The 23,293-nt window shown below is 41.8% G+C and overlaps 1 protein-coding gene across 13 annotated transcripts in view; it reads left to right on the top strand.

Annotated features, from left to right (window-relative positions):
• Nucleotides 1-18,462, top strand: part of arfip1 (ADP-ribosylation factor interacting protein 1 (arfaptin 1)) — a 179,464-nt gene extending 161,002 nt beyond the window's left edge. For 9 of the 13 annotated variants that reach the window (XM_078212690.1, XM_078212672.1, XM_078212737.1 and 6 more), the window contains 3 exons: nt 6,644-6,801; nt 11,886-12,060; nt 16,998-18,457. In XM_078212690.1, coding sequence (XP_078068816.1) covers nt 6,644-6,801; nt 11,886-12,060; nt 16,998-17,153 — 489 coding nt within the window. In that variant the 3' untranslated portion in view covers nt 17,154-18,457. Of the gene's footprint in view, nt 1-6,643; nt 6,802-11,885; nt 12,061-16,997 lie in introns of all 13 variants that reach the window. The other 4 variants (XM_078212709.1, XM_078212765.1, XM_078212717.1 and 1 more) reach the window with 1 other exon arrangement.
• Nucleotides 18,463-23,293: the final 4,831 nt, after the last annotated feature.

The following is a 23,293-nucleotide window of genomic DNA, read 5'->3' on the forward strand; positions in this document are numbered from 1 at the left end:
TGAAGTGCTCCCCAACAGGAAGAGAACAGTCTTGCCTGGTGATTGTCGAGCGGTGTTCATTCATCCGTTGTCGCAGCGTCTGCATAGTTTCCCCAATGTACCATGCCTCGGGACATCCTTTCTTGCAGCGTATCAGGTAGACAACGTTGGCCGAATTGCAAGAGTAGGTACCGTGTACCTGGTGGATGGTGTTCTCACGTGAGATGATGGCATCTGTGTCGATGATCCGGCACGTCTTGCAGAGGTTGCTGTGGCAGGGTTGTGTGGTGTCATGGTCACTGTTCTCCTGAAGGCTGGGTAGTTTGCTGCGGACAATGGTCTGTTTGAGGTTGTGCGGTTGTTTGAAGGCAAGAAGTGGGGGTGTGGGGATGGCCTTGGCGAGATGTTCGTCTTCATCAATGACATGTTGAAGGCTCCGGAGGAGATGCCGTAGCTTCTCCGCTCCGGGGAAGTACTGGACAACGAAGGGTACTCTGTCCACTGTGTCCCGTGTTTGTCTTCTGAGGAGGTCGGTGTGGTTTTTCGCTGTGGCGCGTTGGAACTGTTGATCAATGAGTCTAGCGCCATATCCTGTTCTTATGAGGGCATCTTTCAGCGTCTGGAGGTGTCTGTTATCCAATTACAGCAGCACCTCCCTACTTTTATATTCTATTCCATTAGCAATGAATACCAAAATTCCATTTATCTTCCTTATTACCTGTTGCACCTGCGTACATTATGCAATTAGTGCACAAGGACACCCAGATCCCTCTGCACCAAAGCATTTTGAAGTTTCTCTCCATTTAAATAATAAGTTGCCTTTTTATTCCTCTGACCAAAATGGACAACCTCACCCTTGTCCACATTAAATTCCATTTGCCAAAATTTAGCCCAATCACCTATCCATATCCATTTGTAAATTTATTTCCTCACTGCAGCTTCCACCTATTGTTGTGTCATCTGCAAATTTGGCCATAGTACATTCATACAGGTCTTTACTCCAGCTCCATTTCCTTTATACTTCATGGAAAGTCTTACGGGTTCAGACAATTTTTTTCTCTAATGTGCCCCGCTGCATGGCCACACAGCAACCTGGAGGCTCCTGCACAGGCTGTGCACAGGACGGTTCCTTTCAGTTCCAGCACCTGCATGGCCATACATAAAATTTAAATGGTCCATGCACTTAAGTTGTGCCTGCACTACAAAACAAAAATGGAGGGTATATTGGTTAGGACATTATGGCCTGATTTTTTTTCTTGAAGTTGGGTGAGATTGTGGTGGAAACGGGTCACAGATGTCTTTTTTTGACCCATGTGCCCTGACCTTGATTTTCCTCCCCCACTCCAGACAAGCACCTCGCGCTCTATAGATGCAGATGGGTGTGACAGAACCTGTGCATTTCACTTCCACCTTTACCTGTTACTAATAGTCCCCTAGTCAAAGATGATTATAGGCCTGCAGCAGTGATAGTTCTAAAGTGCATTCTTGGAGGGGTGCAGTAGAAGCCACTTCTTCTCCAATCTTGTCCCCACTTGAGTACCTGTGTAAGACTCGAGGGGGGCATTGTGCCAAAAACATACTGTGGAGACAATCCAACCCCCTCCATCTTTATGTAACTATGTTATTTGCAAACAGGACCAGGAGCAGCTGCAATGCCTTTTTACTGAATTGGCCTTCCAACATCTGTTGTTCACCATCAGGAATCAGGAGAGTGAAAGGGGAGACTCGGTCTGAGACCACGTTGGTGCTCACATAGGTTCTTGTAGTTGGGATGTTGCAACTGTTTCTCATTCAGGATAGTTTGCCTAAACACTTATGTTAATAATAAGGATAATGGGCTGCTTATCATGGTTGAACGTTTACTAACATTCATGCAGGCATTATGTTTGCTGCTGGCTAAAAAGTGTGGGCAGTACTTACTGAGATCCATGACCCAGAGAAGAAGCACAAAATGTGCTGGAAATATTCAGCAGCTTGGACAGCATCAGTGGAGAGAGAGAAAAACATGTAACATGTCACTGACCTGAAACATTAACTGTTTCTCCACAGATTCTATCAGCTGGGTATTTTCAGCATTTTCTGTTTTTATTTCAGATTTCCAGCATCTGCAGTATTTTGCTTTTGTATCCTGGAAAAGCAGTAAAGAACTTGTTTATCTATATGACTCAGACCATAGTGTCAAACCTCAGAAGAGGATGTTTAACTTTGGTGTGCCTGATCACTTTGATTCACCTAATTAGATTACCACACTTTAATCACTGACTTCATATTTTTGGACAACTGTTCAGTAAATATGTTCAATTACTCCACCTTATTTATTGCAAAGGCATGGGATTCCATTCTCTGCAAGAGAAGGAATAGTCATGTTCAGCTGGATTTGTCTCTCTTTTCTTGGGGACAATCTAAAATTGAGCAGATTGGAATTGATTTTGGAGCTCTGCCTCAGATGAGGTTTTTTTTTATGTTGGTCTTTGGAGTGGAGATTAACTTCCTAAATGTTTTGGTTGCCTGTTCTCCTCGGGTTCCCCACCAAAATCTATCAAAATGTTTCTGTGATTTGTTATGGATTCAAGATGAGAAAAGACCATAAGGCCTATACATACACACTCCTCTATTCTAACCCTTTCTTTCTACCTTCTCAAGAGCCAACATTTCCGTCTCAAGATAAGGGGTTAAAAAGGGAACACACTGCATCAGTGGTCTTACCAAAGCCATATTCAACCCGGTTATGGCCCTAACTTTATACAGAACAATCCAGATGGAGGTTACGACCCAAAACTCTAAGTACTTTGTTCAGTGTCAGATAGTAAGAGCCAATGAGTGACCACTCCCAATTTTTTCTGATTTTATGGGCTTTAACTTACAGCTATCCATGCAATACTTTTTCCCTAAATTCTACACGCCTGGATGTTTCACCACACGTTTATCTACATTGAAGGACATTTGCCAGTCTTTTGACCAATGTTGCATGGCACTTCTGTTAAACCATTGGATGTGAGCCAATGCTAAAATTTTTGAGCCAATGCTATAGTATTTGGTGTGAATGGAATTAAAGTGTGAAATATCATTTGTTTGGTCTCAGTCCAGGTGGCATTTGGGTAGTTGGATTGATATGTCATTTTGAAGTAACAACTTCCTCTTCAGTCTTTTGCAATGAGACTTGTCATACAGCCAGACTTTGAACTCGATACGTTAGTTGGATGCTGACCAACTTGTATTCAGCTGTGTTGACTAATGTCTTTGTTCAATACTTGTACATTAATCAAGGTAGTCGGTAAGCTCATACATGCCTTCATCTCCAAAACTGAAGTTAAGCTAAACTGTTTCCTCCACCTTAGCTCCTGGCTTAATCCTACCACATTCTGTAGCTCCAATTCTCCCTTCGCAGCCATCCCCAGATTTCTGTATGAAATCCACCTCTTGGTCTCTTCATTTCCTATTCCCCCACCTCACCCAGTCTAACTCTTGGCAACTTAGCCGTTTTCCTCACCCCATGTTTTCTGATATAATGAAGCTTCTTCCTAATATCATGCACAGAACTACTGTCTTCATTCCCTTCTTTAAAAAACTATCTGCAATTTAAGCATCTCTCCAATTCTTTCACCATCACCAGCCCCAAATTTCCTCTGTGATCAATGAACAGGTTGCCACCCAGCACTACATTGATATTTCCAACCATTCCCTGTTCAAACCACTTGGAGTTTAATTTCCATCCTGTCTGCAGCTCCAAGAAAGCCCTGGTCAAAATCACCAATTTCCTTTGTGACTATATCTCAAATACTTTAACTTTCTCCTATCTATTCTTGCAGCTTTTGCTATGATCATCCATTGCGTGCTGTTCATCGCCTCTCTTTCATGATCCCCATATCTTTCGACTCTCTCTTGTCCTAATCCAAGCAGGACTACAGCTCCAGTGGCTTCTCCTCCTGTTCCATTCCTGGACCTCCTTATTTCCCACATGCTGTTTCTTAGCAGCAAAAGGGATGAAAGATGTGATAAAAGATAGCTCCTTTCACAACCGCCATAATCTCTACTATGCTATTGCCATTCGGCCTCTCCCGACCCTGGTTCCATGAGGAGTTTAGGAAGGCATGTCAGCAGTAGCACCAAGCCTGCCAAAAAATAAGATGCCAACCTGGTGAAGTTACAACACAGGACTACATGCAACCTAAACAGCTGAACTATTACACCATAGACAAAACTAACTGATCCCACAACCAACAGATCAGATCAAAGCTTTGCAGCCCCATCCAATCAGAAATGGGTGGCAGACTGGCACAGTGGTTAGCACTGCTGCCCACAGAGCCAGGAACCCAGGTTCAATTCCGGCCTTGGGTGTGTCTGTTGTGGAGTTTGCACGTTCTCCCCCGTGTTTGCGTGGGTTTCCTCCGGGTGCTCCGGTTTCCTGCCATAGTCCAAGGATGTGCAGGTTAGGCGGATTGGCCACAATGTGTGGGATTACAGGGATAGGATGGAGAGTGTGTCTAGGTGGAGTGCTCTTTCAGAGAGTCGGTGCAAATTTGATGGGCCGAATCGCCTCCTTCTGCACTGTAGGGTGTCTGTGGTTCTAACTAACTGAAGGAGTAGGATTCAAAAATATCCCCACTTGCACTGATGGCAGAGTCCAGCACGTCAATGCAAAAGATAAGGCTGAAGCATTTGCAACCATCTTCAGCCATATGTGCTGAGCGTGTTATTATTATCTGTCTTCTCTAGTGGTCCCTAGCATCACTATTGTCAGTCTTCAGCTAATTTGGCATCTACCTGACAATGTGAAAAATTGCCCAGGTAGTTCTGTCCACAAAAACGGGACAGATCCAATTGGTCAGATACCGTCCCCAGTAGTCTATCCTCAGTCATTGTGAGTGATGGATATCATTGACTACGCTATGAAGTTGTACTCAGTAAAAAGTAGCCTCTAATGCTCAGTTTGGATTCTGCCAAGGATGCTCAGGACCAGGCCTTGTTACAGCCTTGGTCCAAACATGAACAAAAGAGCTGAACTCTAGAAGTGAGGTGGGAAAGACTGACCTTGACTTCAAGGTGGCATTTAACTGAGTGTGGCATAAAGGAACCCTTGCAAAATTGTTAGGGGAAAACTCTCCATTAGTTGAAATCATACCTGGCTCAAAGGAAGCTGGTTGTGATTGTTGGAGGCCAGTAATGTCAATCCTATGATTTCACTGCAGGAGTTCCTCAAGGTAATGTCCCAAGGCCCAACCATCTTCAGCTGCTTCATCAGGGACCTTCCCTCTAACATGAGATCAAAAGTGGGCATTTTCACAATGTTCAGTATCATCCATGAGTATTCAGATATTGAATTAGTCTATACCGCATGCAGCTAGACCTGAATAGCATTCAGGCTTAAGCTGATAAGCGGCGAATGATATTCATGCCGAGCAATGATCATCTCCAACTAGAGAGAATCTAGCCACCTCTCATTGATGTTCAACAGCATCACCATCACTGAATCCACCACAGTGAATATCCTGGTGTTAACCATTGACCAGAAACATAATGCAACCAACCGTACAAATACTATGGCTACACAAACAGGTCAGAGACTAGTAATTCTGTGGTGAGTAACTCACCTCCTGACTCCCAAAGCCTATCCGCCATTTACAAGACATAAGTCAGGAATGTGATGGAATATCTCCCCACGGGACGAATGCAACCCCAACAACATTCGAGAAGCTCAGTACCATCAAGCAGCCCTCATCCACATTGACACACAGTGCCTTCACTGTCACTGTTTCACAAAGCTGGAACTCCCTCCCTAACAGCACTGTGGGTGTACCTGCACCACATGGACTGCAGTTATTCAATACAGTGACTCACCACTACAATCTCGAGAGCAATTAGCATCAGCAATCAATGCTGGCCAGTTTTTAGTGACGAGATCCAGCTCAAGGGTGGTCAGGAAGGAGGTTGCTTTGGTATTGGCAGCATCTCTCAGGATTCCCTTGTTCTACTTTAACTAACTTATGTAACACACCTACTTCCAACTATTGTAAGAGGAGAAATTTTAAAACGAGAATGTGCCAATGCAAATTAATTCTTAGCAGATCCCTACATTCTGAACCTCAATGAAGGGGAGTCAGTAAAAATAGCCAGAATCTCCTTCCACTTAGGTGATGCTTTCTTGTCTTTTGCAATGGGTAGCTAGATGCTTCGTCTATCTGACTGTAATCTAGTTGATCCCATAAACAAATTTTAAAAAGTGCTCGGGACAGCCAGTGAAATGTTTTTTCAAATCCTGTTGTGGCTCAGGATAACAATATCAATAGCAAGGGCTCAGATCCCATATGTATGTTTGGAACATCTAGCCATATCGCCATTCTGCCCATAGCAGCCTGGCTACTATTGTGCTTCCTGCCGACTTGTCAGGTATCAATGCATGGGTTAAACCAGATTTCCTCCAACTTAGCTTCAACTAAACTGTAGCCACTTGTTTGACTCCACAAGGGAACCCTGTCCCTGCCCCATATTTTACACAAAAGCTTTGTTTCAGGGGCCTCAATCATAGAAATATTCTTTAATGTATTGAGCTAATGCTCTAATAAGACAAAGCCCTGACTATATTGGTGCACCCTCTTTCGACATTGCATGAACTTTCTACTGATCTTTTTGTATATATTTCAATTTCATTCTCTTTATATTTCAGGAAGAGTTTGGATACAATGCTGAAACCCAGAAATTACTGTGTAAAAATGGGGAGACACTTCTTGGAGCAATTAATTTTTTCATTGCCAGTGTGAATACTTTGGTGAACAAAACAATTGAAGACACATTAAACGCAGTTAAATATTACGAAAATGCCAGGTAAACCATTTGTATTGCTGAAAGAACTAAACACATTTTAATTTGAATAGAGTATTAAATGAAAGATTTGCAGCTGAAATGCTAAAAATAATAGTGCATTTAAGCAGTGGCAGTGCGTATCTAATTTGTTGAAGAGTTGTTAAAATTCAGAAAAATGTATGTTCACCTATTCCTATAACACATTCTGCAGAATTCAGTGTCTTAAATTGTGCATTCTATTTTCAATTTATAATGATGAGACATTTCCCATTATCCACACACAAGCATATATTAATTATAGCTACCAGGAAGAAGTGCACTCTAATCAAGTGTTTTTCCAACTGGCATCTGAATGTCTAAATACAATTATGATCCTGTTTCATTATTCAGTAGTACGTGGGGTTTTATTTAGTTAATGGGTCTCCTTTTTTTTGCTGGCTCTGGGTGATGTTACATACATTAGTCAGTATGCACTACATTTTTGAATAGTAATCCAAAGTTGATTACTGGAGTTTTCTTTTGCCCAAACACACACAAAATCTCAACAAATGCTAGCTTAAGAGAACATTTCAAATAATGAAGGCACTTCCTTGCTACTTTATGTTCACTGTCAATGCACACGCAGTGATCTCTATAACCTGTTTAAGACCGAACTTGCAATGCAGTGTCGTAACATGAGACGTGCACTTTAGTTCACAGCAAAACGGATGATAAGGGTCAAACAGTGTTTTGTACAACACATTGTTCATGTTGACTGAATACTTGTTTGAATGGCAGTTCTGTTTAAGTAGCGATATTTAGTTATTGGTGGTAGCTTCGAATTGGCTCAACATGGGAACTGAACATTGTTTAACTTTCCCATGGTATAAAGTACATATTTCTCCAGTTGAATATCATTTTTAAACCTTCCTTTCCAGCCATTCCAATAATTTCATTACTTTTATAATTTCCTTTCCTCTCTGCTATTTTCTACCTGAACATCTTATGAAGAGGCTGACTCTTTTGGGCAAAGCTGTATCCAAAAAAAGAATGGTGGGGGGGTGGGGGGGGTGGTGGTGGTGAAGAGATGGGAATGGACCTAGCAGGACTGGGGAAAAAATCAGACTAGATTAGACATGTGATGCAGTTACATAGAATATTGTGCTGACATTCATCTTCAAGGCCACACGTGAATATCAAATATTTGGGTGAGGTTCCAGAGGATATTCTTGACATGGTTTCAGCAATACACGGGGAAGTAGAGTCAGTAAGTGCAAGGTGTCATCATCTGACCCTACTTTCCCCTGTGTATTGCTGAAACCATGTCAAGAATATCCTCTGGAACCTCACCCAAATATTTGATATTCACGTGTGGCCTTGAAGATGAATGTCAGCACAATATTCTATGTAACTGCATCACATGTCTAATCTAGTCTGATTTTTTTTTTCCAGTCCTGCTAGGTCCTTCTGTCTCCCTCTGTTCCAACCACTTCCACCCCGTCTCACCTTTCCCTCCGCCATGCCCATCTCTTCACCACCCCCCTCCGTCCCCCCCACCACCATTCTTAATGTGGCTTTCTGACTTTGACTGAAAGATGATGATGACACCTGGCACTTACTGACTCTACTTCCCTCTGTGTATTGCTGAAACCATGTCAATAATAGTGCGGTTCTTATTTTCCAACATTATGGCCTCTCTACTGTGCTTTTAATTGCTGCTCTGACCACCTTTTTGTATTCTTCGTAATCCATCTTCCTTACTCTTTCAACTCCACTTCATTCTGCATCTGGTTCTGAAAAGAACCTCTCTCCCCAAGTCACTTTTAACTTTTCTTACATCTCTGAGTATAGCCAAAATATTTCTATCCAAGGTTTCACTTTCCATCCCGCACTGTTTAAAAAAATATATACCAAGATTCCATCCTCTTGATACTGCTCTCTCTTATCTACAACCTACTTGAAGACATCTTCTGTATACACCAGGTCCATATGTGCACACATGTCATCTAACTCTATCTCTTGACTCCTCGAATGCCTCTATGTTATCAGACTGACATTTTGTCGTGAATTTTCCATGGTAGCTTCCCAGGTAAGCACTGGAAAAACAGGTTCTGGCTTCCCCAACTCAAATTCTGCATGACTCCCCCCTATTCAATCCACTTTCCTGAATAAACTGAGCCAGATTTTTCACAACCTTGCCATCCTATTTGATCAAGATGAGCTTCCAACCCCTTATTATCTCTACCAAAAGGTTGTCTATTCCACCTTTAGTATAATTATACCTCTAGTATAATTTTCCTCCAACCTTGCTTCAGCCCATCTGCAGCTGATAACTTTATTCATAGTTATGATACCTCCATTGTTCACCTGCCAATCTGGACCCTCTGTAATGCTCTGTTCATCCAAATCTCTACCTGCTTTCCCATCACCCCTCTTGTGAATCAACATAATTTGTTCCTTGTTGCCCAGTGCTGTAAATTTAAAATTCTTATTCTCATGTTTTTGAGGGAGATGGGTGGTGTAGCGGTACTTTTGCTGGATTAGTAATCCAGAAACCCAGGCTAATGCTCGAGGGACATGGGTTCAATTCACTCCATGGCAGCTGGTGGAATTTGAATTCAATTAATAATATGGAAAATAAGGAATATAAAGTTAGTCTCAGTAATGTTGACCATGAAACTATTGTCGATCATTATAAAAACCCATCTGTTTCACTAATGTCCTTCAGGTAAGGAAATCTGTCATCCTTACCTGGTCTGGCCTACATGTGATTCCAGATCCCGGCAATGTGGCTGACTCTTAACTGCCCTCTGAAAAGGCCGAGCAAAACCACTCAGTTCAAGGCCATTTAGGGATGGACAACAAAACAACGCCCATGTCCAATGGAAGAAAAAAATGGTCTTGCCTCTCTCTCAACCAGTTCTGATCCTACAGTTCCCCCAAACAAAATCCTTTTTCTGAGTTCAATTTCGGGCCCTAAACACTGTCCCATTTTGTTCCCGTTTCTTTGTATGTTTTGGTTTTTCTCTTATTTTTGCTTTCAGATTGCAGCATACCTGGTCCAGCATTTATTTTGGGTTTTTTTCTTGCTCCATCACTGTTTCCTTTGGCCCTGTGAGACTAACTCTTCTGTCATTTAACCTCTCCTGTCCACATCATTCCCTAATACTTGTCCCACCTTGTCTCGCTCAGAATCTATTACATCGCTAACCTGTCCCAGTTCTGATGAAGGTCATTGACCTGAAACGTTAACTCTATTTCTCTCCCTCCACAGGTGCTGCCTGACCTGCTGAATATTTACAGCATTTCTGTATTTATTTCCTCTTTATCTGATTCTGGCCTCCTCGGCATTCTCTTTGCTTCCCCACCCCTCCACCCTGGACCCCTCACTTGTGACTGTACTTTAAGCTAGTTTCCATGTTCTGGACAGTGCTATTTAAACCTATCATCCCATCTCCACTTCTCTCTTCAAGAATCTCCTTAAACCCAGCTCTTTAACTATGCTTTTGAACATTGTAATATTACACGGGCGGCACGGTAGCACAGTGGTTAGCACTGCTGCTTCACAGCTCCAGGGACCTGGGTTCGATTCCCGGCTTGGGTCACTGTCTGTGTGGAGTTTGCACATTCTCCTCGTGTCTGCGTGGGTTTCCTCCGGGTGCTCCGGTTTCCTCCCACAGTCCAAAGATGTGTGGGTTAGGTTGATTGGCCATGCTAAAATTGCCCTTAGTGTCCTGGGATGCGTAGGTTAGAGGGATTGGTGGATAAATATGTAGGGACATGGGGGTAGGGCCTGGGTGGGATTGTGGTCGGTGCAGACTCGATGGGCTGAATGGCCTTTCTGTACTGTAGGGTTTCTAAGATACCTATTTTAGGCATGCACTATTTTCCTGAAGTCCCTGCAAAATGTCTTAGTGTTTTTCTACATTTAATGCAAGTTTTTGTTATTGATCCAAAGACCACATACATACACTTTGAAACAGGGCCACTGAAAGAGATCAGGAGCCGGGTCCCTGGCTAATCTCTATTCCTCCCACAAACCCAGTACTAAGGTGCTCCTCTACAAGTTACAGCTGTAATCTGCTAATGCAGCATAGAATCTGGAACTTCTCTGACCTGTAGTGATCACTTATTTACTTAATAAACACACTGAACCATTTGGAGAGCCTTGTTTTCAACAGTATTTCACAAAGAAATAACGATGTTAATCCTCACCACTTTTCTGTATTATTTGTTTGGAGAGAAGTTTGGAGAGCTACAATGCAGCAGCAGAATCTCGGGTTTCAGATGTCTTTGCAAGGTTATCTGAACCCAGTGACTCTCTTACATCATTGCAATAAACCATGAGAGCTGGCAGCTGTTGTGAGCAAGCACACCTTGTCCCCCCTGTAAAAATTACCATTAAAACACATGCTGTTTTGTGAGCAGCACCTTTTTCTCTGTGGGCAGTGGCCACACCTTTTCTGATGTAAACTCTAGCAATGGGACAGTCAAACTAAGTCTGTATTCTTACAACACTGAAACATTGGATAGTATGCACTGTATATCTGTTCATATCTCCTTGTTTGACGGGGAACTGTTGCATCGCATATTATTACTGACGTAATTATCAGTAAGATAATGGAAGAAGATTGTCTTAGGCAGTGTTTTAATGGCAATATGTAGGAAATTCTCTCATCAACTGTACACCATAATTAAAAAATAAGCTGCAGCTGCCTGTGAGGTCACCCAAAGGGGTGCCTGTCAGTTTGATTGGCCATGCTAAATTGCTGCTTCATGTCAGGGGGGCTAGCTAGGGTAAATACCTGGGGTTATGGGGATAGGGCCTGGTTGGGATTGTGGTCGGTGCAGACTCGATGGGCTGAATGGCCTCCTCCTGTACTGTATATTGAGATGTGATTTTGTTTTTGATCTTTAGAGTCACAGAGATATACAGCATGGAAAGATAACATACAATTCTAAAGATATTGTGATTCTACTGAACACATTGTAAACCAGACTTTGATGTATTTTTATTACCGCGGCTGTCTGGAGAAAAAGATTTATTTTCAGAAGCTGTATTAATTGGTTGCAGTTGATTTCAAGCGCTAATTTTTGTACAGTTGATGTTGTGCTTTGTGCTGCAGGATAGAGTATGATGCATATCGTACTGATCTAGAGGAACTGAACCTTGGTCCTCGCGATGCCGTTACAATTCCAAAAATTGAACAGTCTCAGCTACAGTTCCAGATTCACAAAGAGAAATTTGACAAACTTCGAGCAAGTGTTTCAGTCAAACTGAAATTTCTGGATGAAAACAAGGTATTTAAAAGCTAGTTAAGTTTAAATGTTAAGTTTATTTATTCGTGTCACTTATTCTGAAACTGTGTGCACCTCGATCTACATTCCTTCATGAGGGAAAATATCCTCTCTGCATCTACCCTGCCAAGCCCCCGTAGAATCTTGTATGTTTCAATATGTTCACCTCTCTCTACTAAACTCCACAATGAATACAAGCTCAACCTGTCTCGTCTTTCCTCAAAAGACAATCCCTTAGTTTAGTTAATTTAAGTTTATTTATTAATGTCACAAGAAGGCTTACGTTAACACTGCAATGAAGTTACTGTGAAAATCCCCTAGTCACCACACTCCGGCGCCTGTTCGGGTACACCAAGAGATTTAGAGGGCCAATGCACCTAATCAGCACATCTTTCGGATTGTGGGAGGAAACCGGAGCACCCGGTGGAAACCCACTCAGACACGGGAGAACCTCCGCACAGACAGTGACACAATCTGGGAATTAAACTCGGGTCCAAGGCACTGTGAGGCAGCAGTGCTAACCACTGTGCCAGCCTAACGTGCACGTAATTGCACGTGACTAACCGCGATTATGTGTAGTAATGTGGTGTTAAATGTAAGGGGTTAGCTGGACCAAAAGACACAAATGTAATTTAGACCCCATTATTCATAGAATCCCTACAATGCAGAAGGAGGCCATCCGGCCCTTTGAGTCTGCACTGACTCTCCGAAAGAGCATTCCAGGCTTCTCCTATGTCCTATCACTGTAACTCCATGCATTTACCATGGCTAATCCACCTAAAGAGGGGCTTTAGATTGGTACCACTGGTCGGTGCAACATCGAGGGCCGAAGGGCCTGTACTGCGCTGTAATGTTCTATGTAATCATCACATCTTTGGAACTTTAGGTTCTTTACCCAGAGGGTGGTGAGGGATTGGAATGCCCTGCCAGCATCAGTAGTAAATGCGTCTAGTTTGGGGGCGTTTAAGAGATCCGTAGATAGGTTCATGGACGAAAAGAAATTGGTTTAGGTTGGAGGGTCACAGTTTTTTTTTTTAACTGGTCGGTGCAACATCGTGGGCCGAAGGGCCTGTTCTGCGCTGTAATGTTCTATGTTCTATGTTAAGGCACAATATAGCATGGCTAATCCACCTAATCATCATAACTTCGGACAACTTAATTTTACATTATATTTCTAGTTAAAAAGCAAAACCTATAGTAATTTGCGAAGCAGAGAAATAGCTTTGGAATTACCACAGGAATTTCAGTGCAACTTGGGGGTGCAAAAATGACAGATTATAGTGCTACCACTGTTGGGAAGATGAATTGGAGTGTGACAGTAGACAATCCAATCCCTATTATAAGTGTGAATATTGGCAGTTATCCTGGCAAAAGTTGACAGGAAATGCATGCAGATATGGTTAGCATTAGAGATTGATCCAGCACATCATAATTCTAGAAGGTGGCCGAATAGCACCACAAAGGAATAATTTCAACACTTCAAATATTTAGTGGAGGTAATTTATGAGTAAGGGCTTCTTCATTTAAGGGCAAAATTAGACTTGCATTAGGTGGACTGAGAACATAAGGCTATAATGTTACAATAAATGACGAGCACGATCCTGATCAAATAAAAAAATTGTGTTTGTATAATATCTTGCACCCAAAGAATATCCCAGTGTGCTTGATATTCAGCGAATTACTTTTCCCCATGTGTCATCACTGTAAAATGAACAGACTTTTGCAATTACAAAGTAAAATATTCTATGCACAGTATTCTCCTTGACATTTGTGTAGAATGTAAATGGCAGCTTAGACCAATTGGGTGAATTAGCCAGTTTCTGTGCTGCAGACTAACTGTAACTCTGTATATACACATGGCTGCAGCAAAAGGAAGTATGAGGGCATGTTATCATTACAAAATGATTTTAAACACACCACAGCAAAGATCCTGACATAAATAAGCAGAGGGGGTTTGCTTGTCAGCAAACCAGTCAATGTGAAGAGGAAATAGAAACAGAAAATGCTGGAAAAGCTCAGCTGGGTCTGGCAGCATCTATGGAGAGAGGAACATGCTAAATTGCCCCTTAGGTGCTATAAATGCGGCATGGTGGCACAGCAGTTAGCACTGCTGCCTCTCAGTGCCAGAGACCTGGGTTCGATTCCTGGCTTGGATGACTGTGTGCAGTTTGCACATTCTCCCCGTGTCTGCATAGGTTTCTTCCGGGTGCTCCGGTTTCCTCCCACAGTCCAAAGATGTGCGCGTTAGGTGGATTGGCCATGCTAAATTGCCCCTTAGTCTCAGGGGGACTAGCAGGGTAAATATATGGGGTTATGGGGATAGGGCCTGGGGGGATTGTGGTCAGTGCAGACATGATGGGCTGAATGGCCTCCTTCTGCACTGTTGGGATTCTATTAATGCTTCAAGTCTGTATGATTCTTTTTCAGAGCTGAAGAGAGGTAGAAATGTGATGGATTTAAACTGTTGAGGAGGAGTGGGGCAGGTGAAACGAAGGTCAGGAATAGGTGGGAGCTCAGGAGAGATTTGACAAAGATGTCATGGACACAAGAGAAAGGGAACATTTATGGTAGTGTTAAAGACGAAAGAAGGTACTGAAAGTGACATAAAGGATAGATAGCAGTTAATAGCAGAATAAGGGTCAGTGCTTTGTGAAAGCAAACATAAGAACAAGCTACAGATGGCCCTCTGTGGGGAGGGGGGTTGGAAAAAAAAAGGAATTTTTAAAAATCAAAATGGAGGAGAGAGTTCATGGTCTGAAGTTGGTAAGTTCAGAAGGCTGTAACGTGCCTGATCAGAAAATCCGGTGCTGTTCCTCCAGTTTACATTGGGCAACAGGATGTAAAGAGGAGGTTGAACTTCCTCCAGACAGTAATAGGCACTCCAGCTCCATTGAGAAGATAGCTGAACTCTGACAAGCTGCATCATACTTCCTATTGTGGTTGACTTTGGGAATCAGACCTTTACAACAACAACTTGCATTTATAGCATCCTTAGTGATGTAAACATTCTCAAAGCATTTCAAAGAATGCTATAAAACAAGATTTGACACTGAGTCACATATTAGATACTTGATCTAAAAGTTAAATCTTAAGGAGTATCTTAAAGAAGGGAGGAGAGGTTTAGGGAGAGAATTTCAAAGCTCACAGCTTCTCGCTGCTGACGGCAAGCTGCCAAAGGTGCACTGACTAAAGTCAGTGTTGTGCAAGAGAGCAAAATTGAAGGAATGGAGATTTTTCAGTGGTTCAGAGCAGGTTGCAGAGATATGGAAGAGGGAGGCCTAGAGGGATTTGAAAACAAATATACCTAGTGCCAAACCAGCCATTGCATGGGGAATATGGAGAACCTAGGAACTCAAGAACTTCACTGGGAGTCGTAAGTGATGCCTGGTTAGGTTGTTCACCTTGAAGCTAACTAAAGTTCCTACTGAGTGAAGCTTTGTGCTAGATTTATACCAATTTTAGAAATCAAGCTTTCACTGTCTAAGCTTTTTTTATTTAATTGTTCGCAAGATGTGGGCGTCCCTGGCAAGGTCAACATTTACTGCCCATTCCTAAATACCCTTGAAAAGCTGCAGTGTGTACACCCATAGTGATGTAAGAAAGGGAACTCAGGGATTTTGACACCGTGACAGTGAAGGAACAGCAATATAGTTCCAAATCAGGATAGTGTGTGGCTTGGAAGGGAACTTGCAGGTGGTGGTGCTCCCATGCATCTGCTGGCTTGTCCTTCTACACGGTAGAGGTCATGGATTTGGAAGATGCTGTCAAAGGAGCATTGGTGAATTCCTGCAGTGAATCTTGTAGATGGTGCACACAGCTACCACTGTGCATCAGTGGTGGATGGGGTACCAATAAAGTGGACTGCTTTGTTCTGGATGATATCATCAAGTTCCTTAAATGTCGTTGGAGCTGCACCCATTCGGGCAGGTGGAGGGTTCTCCCTGGCCAATATTTACCCCTCAACCAACATCACTAAAGTAGATTATCTGGCTATTAACATATATTATATGGCCTTCCTGTCTTCATATTAATTGCTATACTTCCTACAGTAACTACACTTCAAAAGTAAAAAATTTTGGGTTGTCCTCAGGATGTGAAAAGCACAAAATAAATGCATCTTTTCTTTCTTCCTTGCCTGCAACTTGCAATATTATTAATAATGCATCATTTATTTTCTGCAACCGAATAAGCTATAAAGTCAAGCTCCACGAAAAATGTCCATTATTGCTATAAATTAAATCATAGGTCAAAAGAGTGATACAATTCTATTTAAATTCTGAAATTGGTAGGCCGTAATCTTACCTTCTCGCCCGCCGGCTGATGGGCGAGGCAAGCTGGTAAGATCACGAGAAATCAATCGTTTAGGGGGAGGTGCTGGCAATCGGCTGCAGTAACAGGGTGGGGGCTGGAGGGCTGGATTTAGCCCACGGAGGCCAGCTGATAGCAGCCAAGGCACTGACCGGTCTCTGCTGCTATCAGCCGGCTTTCGGGTGATTTAGGCCCTGCCCAATGATGCATTAACAATAATAATGCAAGTTGCAGACAAAGAAAGAAAGAAAAGATTGGTGAATTTCAAGTTTGTCAAGATTGTTTTCACAGAGTATGGTAAGATTCAATTGCCCAAAAAAAGGCACAATTCTTCTCCCGTTTTCATGCTCATTCAGGACTTAGAATTTTTTTGGTAATCACGTAGTGTTTTGTGTATAGTATAAGTGCACTTAACATAATAGTATTTCATACTTAGTTAGCTGTGTCTTAAAGTTGTAGAGTGATTTTGTTGAGTAGATTGGGGCAAATATTAATAGTTCTGAGGTAAGTCCGTATGTTGCATTTTTGTCTTAAGGTGCGGGAGAAGTTACTGGCGATTTGTTTACCAAATCTTGCACTGTATACTTGTGAATGAAGGAGATTTGAATAGTGCTGCTTCTGCCTTTCCACAGATTAAAGTGATGCACAACCAGCTCCTCCTCTTTCACAATGCTGTATCTGCCTATTTTGCTGGTAACCAGCAACAACTTGAACAGGTGCTCAAACAATTCCACATCAAGTTGAAGGCTCCTGGTTCTGACGGTCCTTCCTGGCTGGAGGAACAGTGATGTCTCGAAAGCCGAAGATACGATTGATGCAGTTATAAAATCTATTTGAATTCTTTTTTTTCCATGTTATGAGACAGGGAAGCAGTAAGTAAAATTGTGGTCAATGATATAGCTGTTTCTCACTTTTTTTGCTATATGTTAATCTGAAAAAATAGATTGAATATGGTCGTTTTATGTAACTAAATAAACTTTATAAGACCAAAACCTAAGAAAAATATTCCTTTTTGTACATGGGTTAGAGGGGGATAGTTAGTATATATCTACACTCAGATTTGCACTGAACAGAAACTATAGATTGTTTGGTGTCTTCTGGTCACTACAGTGTAATTGTTTGAAAACATGATTGATAATTTTATATACTGATTATTTCACAAAAAGGGCACCTGAGTTCACAAAGCAAGTGAACCATCAAGCAAAATGTAATGACTTTGCAGAGCAATAGGATAGATAGCCCCTGAATGAAGCATCTGTGCTGAGTAAAATGGCTGCTATAGCACTCCAAATTCCAGCCAGTACTGTACTTCCAATAGACTGTTTATTCATTTGTTAATTTTGTCAAATAAAAATCCTTGAGATTGCATCAGGGAGGGCAATATGTAATTTTATTACAACAGCATCAAGCAGTGACATTAATATTTGCAAATATCTGGTGACATTGGGAAGTATGTTAACTTGGTGCCATTTACTCACAAGATTTGCTTGCTTTTGATTTGACATCATTGCGATTTTCTTAAAGGTGCAACTTTAATTAAGCCACGTACCAGCCTTATGTCTACAATCGTGTGCCTTTAACAATACATTTTCCCATTCTGTCATGTTGCTGAAGTTCTTGAAACGTTTTACGATTCTCTATTATCTTGTTACCACCTCCAAGGTGACGAGGGGAAGGGGTAGAGGTGGGAGAAAAACAAGATTGCGTTAATTATTACCTCCTTATATTTCTGTTGTGGGATTCTATTAGCTGCACTTGGCTTCAATCTTCTGGCCATGCTCACTTTATTTTTTGGTAGTTTACTGTCATTCACTGATTTTATTTTTCATTCTATGTGGACAGTCTTTGAAATTAATGCTCCTACATGTAATTCTTTGGATTGTCATTCTGTTTAAGCTTTGTGGCAATGCCGTCTGCATTCTGTATATCAAATATTTAACATTAAATTAACCTCATATTTTAATGTAAATCATAATTGCATTATTTAATTTTTTTCTCCATGGTTGTCAGTCACTATTTGCTATTGAAGTTAATATCCGGATTGTGCCTCTATTATAAATACACTATGTACAAATTAAAAGGTGTTTGCTGCAAGCCAAGTTTCCGAATGCTACTATTTTAAAAAGAACACGTGGGACATTTTTAAATCTCCTGTGTGAATACATAAGTGAGATTGAGTCAGCAGCTTTTTCATATTGTTGCATTTTCATGAGCTTTCCCAGAATGTCCTTGCAATAAAGGCATTTGAATTACTGGGGAAGTTGTGTGAAATAAGAGTGTCAGTCTGTGGTCCAGTAGGTATCGGAATCTCTACTAAAGGAAGATGACATGGTTACAGTTCTGATACTTGTAACCTAGTTACTCTGTGTTTTAACACTATTCATGCTATTATTGTGGACATTCTGTGAAAGAGCACTTATCCATGAAAGAGCATTTATTGATACCAGCAGAATTTCCCTTACATAGAGTTTGATGTTAACAGCTGAACAGAAAAAAATAGTCCTGGGAAAATATTCTCACTTGCGTAGTCAAAACAGAAAACCTTCACAATTTATTTTGAAGGCATTCATCACAATCTGTTTCCTGAACTTGAAGTGCAATATGTCATCTTACTGGCTGGCATGGGGCACTGCTTATAAAAAAAGAATAAATCACGCTGTTTTATTTTCCTATCCTGTCCTATCTCTCTAGCCCCCTCAAACTACCCAATGTCTCTGTCTCTGCAGTTGTTCCAGACCAGACCACACTTAAGGTGTGCAGCAACGAATGAAGTGATTTGTGCTGTCTCCCTTTTTGGGTCTGCCCATATGGACTGCTTGGCATAATAATGAAATCAAACACACTTTGAATCATTCCATTTGCAAGGTGTATCAGAGCACTAACCCAGGCTGCCAAACATAAAGTACTCGGAAACAAATTAGGATCTGACATGGAAATCTCAGTGCACGGCCACTGGCCCTGGAAGCCATACTGAGTTTTTCTGGTTCAGGAAATGAGTTACCTGAAGTCATGGCCAATGCCCTCTGAGGCAGGATGTCCTGCCTCCAACTGTTCCCAGCCTCTTCACCACCATCAGGGCCACCGGAAGCAGTGGCCACTGCAGCAGGCCTTACTTAAACCAGTGACCATTTAGGAGGCACAGAGTACAAGTGGCATTGCAGATTGCCAGGGTCAATCAGGTATGCACCCGCTTGGGATGGGGGTTTGACAGCAGAAAGGCACAGGGTGCCCGATCAGATGGAAGCCCCCCTGATCCCCTTCACCAAGCTTGCTGGGAAGCTGTCAAGTCCCCGGGTGGCAAAGTGCCCATCTGATGCTGGTAAATTAGTGGGAACGTTGCCTTAAATAGTCATTAGTTGGTACCTCAGAGACTCACTGGAATAAGGGTGGGCAGGTCATCCACAACCTAGCCTGCCACTGGTAAGATACTAGCAGAGGTGGGATGGACAATGCAACTCCCACAATCCCACCTATTTTACCAAATGCCACTGCTCCCTGTCTCCCAGCCACATCTGGGTGTGTAAATACTTTCAAAACTTGGCACCGTTTGATGTGGGTGGGGGAGGTAAGTACTGGGTATGCATGAATTCATCTGAGAAGTTATTCTGTACTTCCAACATAACAACAAAATGCTGAATTTGCCAAAACTAGAGACATGATTGATATGAAATGTCATAAACAGATCTGGACTGCTCTATAGATTGAGTTTTTGGAGCTATTTGTGAGCAAAGGGGAGGGAGGGCTGGGGAGCAAGCTCGCCCAATGACTGAGTTTACTATTTTTTTTTCCTGAGCCCAATTTACAAAATGTATCGGTACATCTAAGTCTGTGTGTTTGGGATAATCATTGCGTATATAAAATTATTCCAAATATGGGGACAACATTAAGCTAGATATAATCTGTCAGTAATATCACCAGTTGGTATCTTCCACAAATATGTTGAGGTTTTCTCCAGTTTAACCCTTTGTGGCCAGTTTGTTTTTAGCAAGCTGTAAAATTTCCTGCTGGGAATTCGCTAATGCTGCCTAACTGGCAATATTCTGTAGCATTTGCAGGATTTAAATATTTTAAATTGACCATAAGACGTAGGTTCGTGATCTTGTCAGACAAGTTGACAATGGACTTCATAAAATGTAGGAGCAGAGGTAGGCAATTTGGCCCATCTACTGCTCCGCCATTTAATGAGACCATAACTGATCTGATGTGATCTTGATTCCCTTACTGATTAAAAATCTGTCCATCTCAGCCTTGAATATATTTAACAACCCAGCCTTTACAGTCCTCCGCGGTAAAGATTTTCACAGATTCACTACCCTCAGATTAGGAATAATTTCTTCTCTGTCTTAAATGGGCGAACACAGTAAGAGTTTTAACAACACCAGGTTAAAGTCCAACAGGTTTATTTTTAACCTGTTGGACTTTAACCTGGTGTTGTTAAAACTCTTACTGTGTTCACCCCAGTCCAACGCCGGCATCTCCACATCATTAAATGGGCGACCCATTAGATTATAGCCTCTAGTCCTAGATCTCCCACAAGGGGAAACAACCTCTCAGTATCTACCCTGTTAAGCCCCCTGAGAATCCTATATGTCTCAATAATGTTGCCTAATTGTTCTAAACTCCAATGAGCAGGCCCAAGCTATTCAACCTGTCCTCATAAGAAAATTCCTCCATACCCTAGATCTACCTAGTAAACCTACTCTGGACTGCCTCCAATGCCAGTATATCTTAAATAAGGGGACCGAAACTGTTCACAGTATTCCAGGTGTGGTCTAACTGGTGTCTTGTACAGTTTTGGCAAGACTTCCCCATTTTTGTACTCCATTCCCTTTGAAATCGAGGCCAACGCTCCATTTGCCTTCCCAATTACCTGCTGAACTTGTATGCTATCTTTTTGTGATTTATGCATGAGGACTCCCATGTCCCTCTACTGCAGCTTTTCTCTATATAATATTCAGCTCCTTTATTCTTTCTATCAAAATAGGGCGGCACGGTAGCACAGTGGTTAGCACTGCTGCTTCACAGCTCCAGGGACCTGGGTTTGAATCCCGCCTCGGGTCACTGTTTGTGTGGAGTTTGCACATTCTCCTCGTGTCTGCGTGGGTTTCCTCTGGGTGCTCCGGTTTCCTCCCACAGTCCAAAGATGTGCAGGCTAGGTTGATTGGCCGTGATAAATTGCCCTTCGTGTCCTGGAATGCATAGCTTAGAGGGATTAGTGGGTAAATATGTAGGGATGTGGGGATAGGGCCTGGGTGGGATTGTGGTCGGTGCAGACTCGATGGGCCGAATGGCCTCTTTCTGCACTGTAGGATTCTATGATTCTATAAAATGCATAATTTCACATTTTCCTACCTTATATTCTATCTGTCAAGTTTTTGCCGACTCACTTAACCTGTCTGTATCCCTTTGTAAACTCTGTGTCATCCTCACCATTTGCCTTCCCACCTATTTTGTGTCATCCGCAACCTTGGCAATAGTGCATTCACTTCCTTCATCCAAGACATTAATATATACTTAAATAATTATGGCTCCAACATGATTCCTGTAGCCCTTCACTAGTTACAGATTGCCACCCTGAAAATGCTCCTTTTATACCAACTGTCTTCTCTCAGTTGCCAATTCTCTATCCATGCTAATATACTACCTCCAAAAACCATGGGCTTTTATCTTAAGGAGCCTTTTGTGCATACCCTATCAAACGTTTTTTGGAAATCCAAGAATATTACATCTACTGGTTCCCTCTATCCTGCTCTTTACCACCTCAAAGAATTCTAAATTTGTTAGGCATGATTTCCCCTTCATGAAGCCACCCTGACACTGCTTGCTGTTACGAACTACGCTGATATTAAATGCGAAGGTGTCTCAAAACCCAGAAGGGTAACTTGGAACACTGATTTGTAACAAAAAAATTTGTTTTTAAATGTTGTAATTTAAAAACAAAACGCACACAAGAAGGACTATGATACTGAATGACACTTAAGGTGGTTATACACAATTTTACATTAAACTATCCCTTGGTCCCCAAAACTGTCTACATTTACTTGAACTCTGAGACACCTCTTTTCCCAATCAACATCCAATATTAAAAGTAATCCTGAGCTAAATCCAGCAAATAATTATCATAGTCAAGTAAAGGTGGCCACATCTGGGAAAGTCTTCTGGTTCAGTGAAGGTGAAAAATGGCTGCTCCTCTTGGGAGATTATAGCTGCGACTTGCTGCAGTTCTGATGTTAGCTCTCAATGTTTTGCAGTTATTCTGTTTCTTTCCCTTTGGTGTTATCCCCTTGTGGAGTCAGCTTTTGGCGGGTACGTGTACATTTTCGTATCTCTCCACTTTGAAGTTACCACTTCTATAGCCCCATTGTTTTTTCTAGTCACCTTTGTAAAATACTTGTTTTCCATTGATAGACTAATTCACATCATTTCTCCAGCTGTCTGCCTCTAATCAACTCTCTACTTTTGCTTTGTTTTTTTTTGTTAGTTTTCCCCTGTTAGCATTGATTATATTTTGTACTTCTAAAATGCTCTGCTATTACAGCCTTTACAATTTTCCCAGTGACTGTTATCAAGCTAACTGGCCTATAGATATCTGTTTCTGTCTCCCTCCCTTTTGGATTAAGGATGTTACATTGGCAGTTTTCCAATCCTCTGGCACTTTCCAGAATTTAAAGATTCTTGTAAGATTACTACCAGTGCATCCACTATCCAGTAGCTCCCTCCTTTAATATTCTAGGATGCAACCCATCAGGTCCAGGGGACTTACCAGCCTTTAGCTCATCAGTTTCCCTTGTATTTTTTTCTAGTGATAGTTATATTTATTTCCTCTACCCCGCCCCCTTTTACCTTTGATTATTTAGTATTTTTGGAATGCTATTAGTGTCTTCCATTGTGAAGACTGATGCAAATATTTATTTAACTCCTCTGCCAT

Source organism: Mustelus asterias, chromosome 1 (genome assembly GCF_964213995.1).
Source record: "Mustelus asterias chromosome 1, sMusAst1.hap1.1, whole genome shotgun sequence".
Classification (NCBI taxonomy): domain Eukaryota; kingdom Metazoa; phylum Chordata; class Chondrichthyes; order Carcharhiniformes; family Triakidae; genus Mustelus; species Mustelus asterias.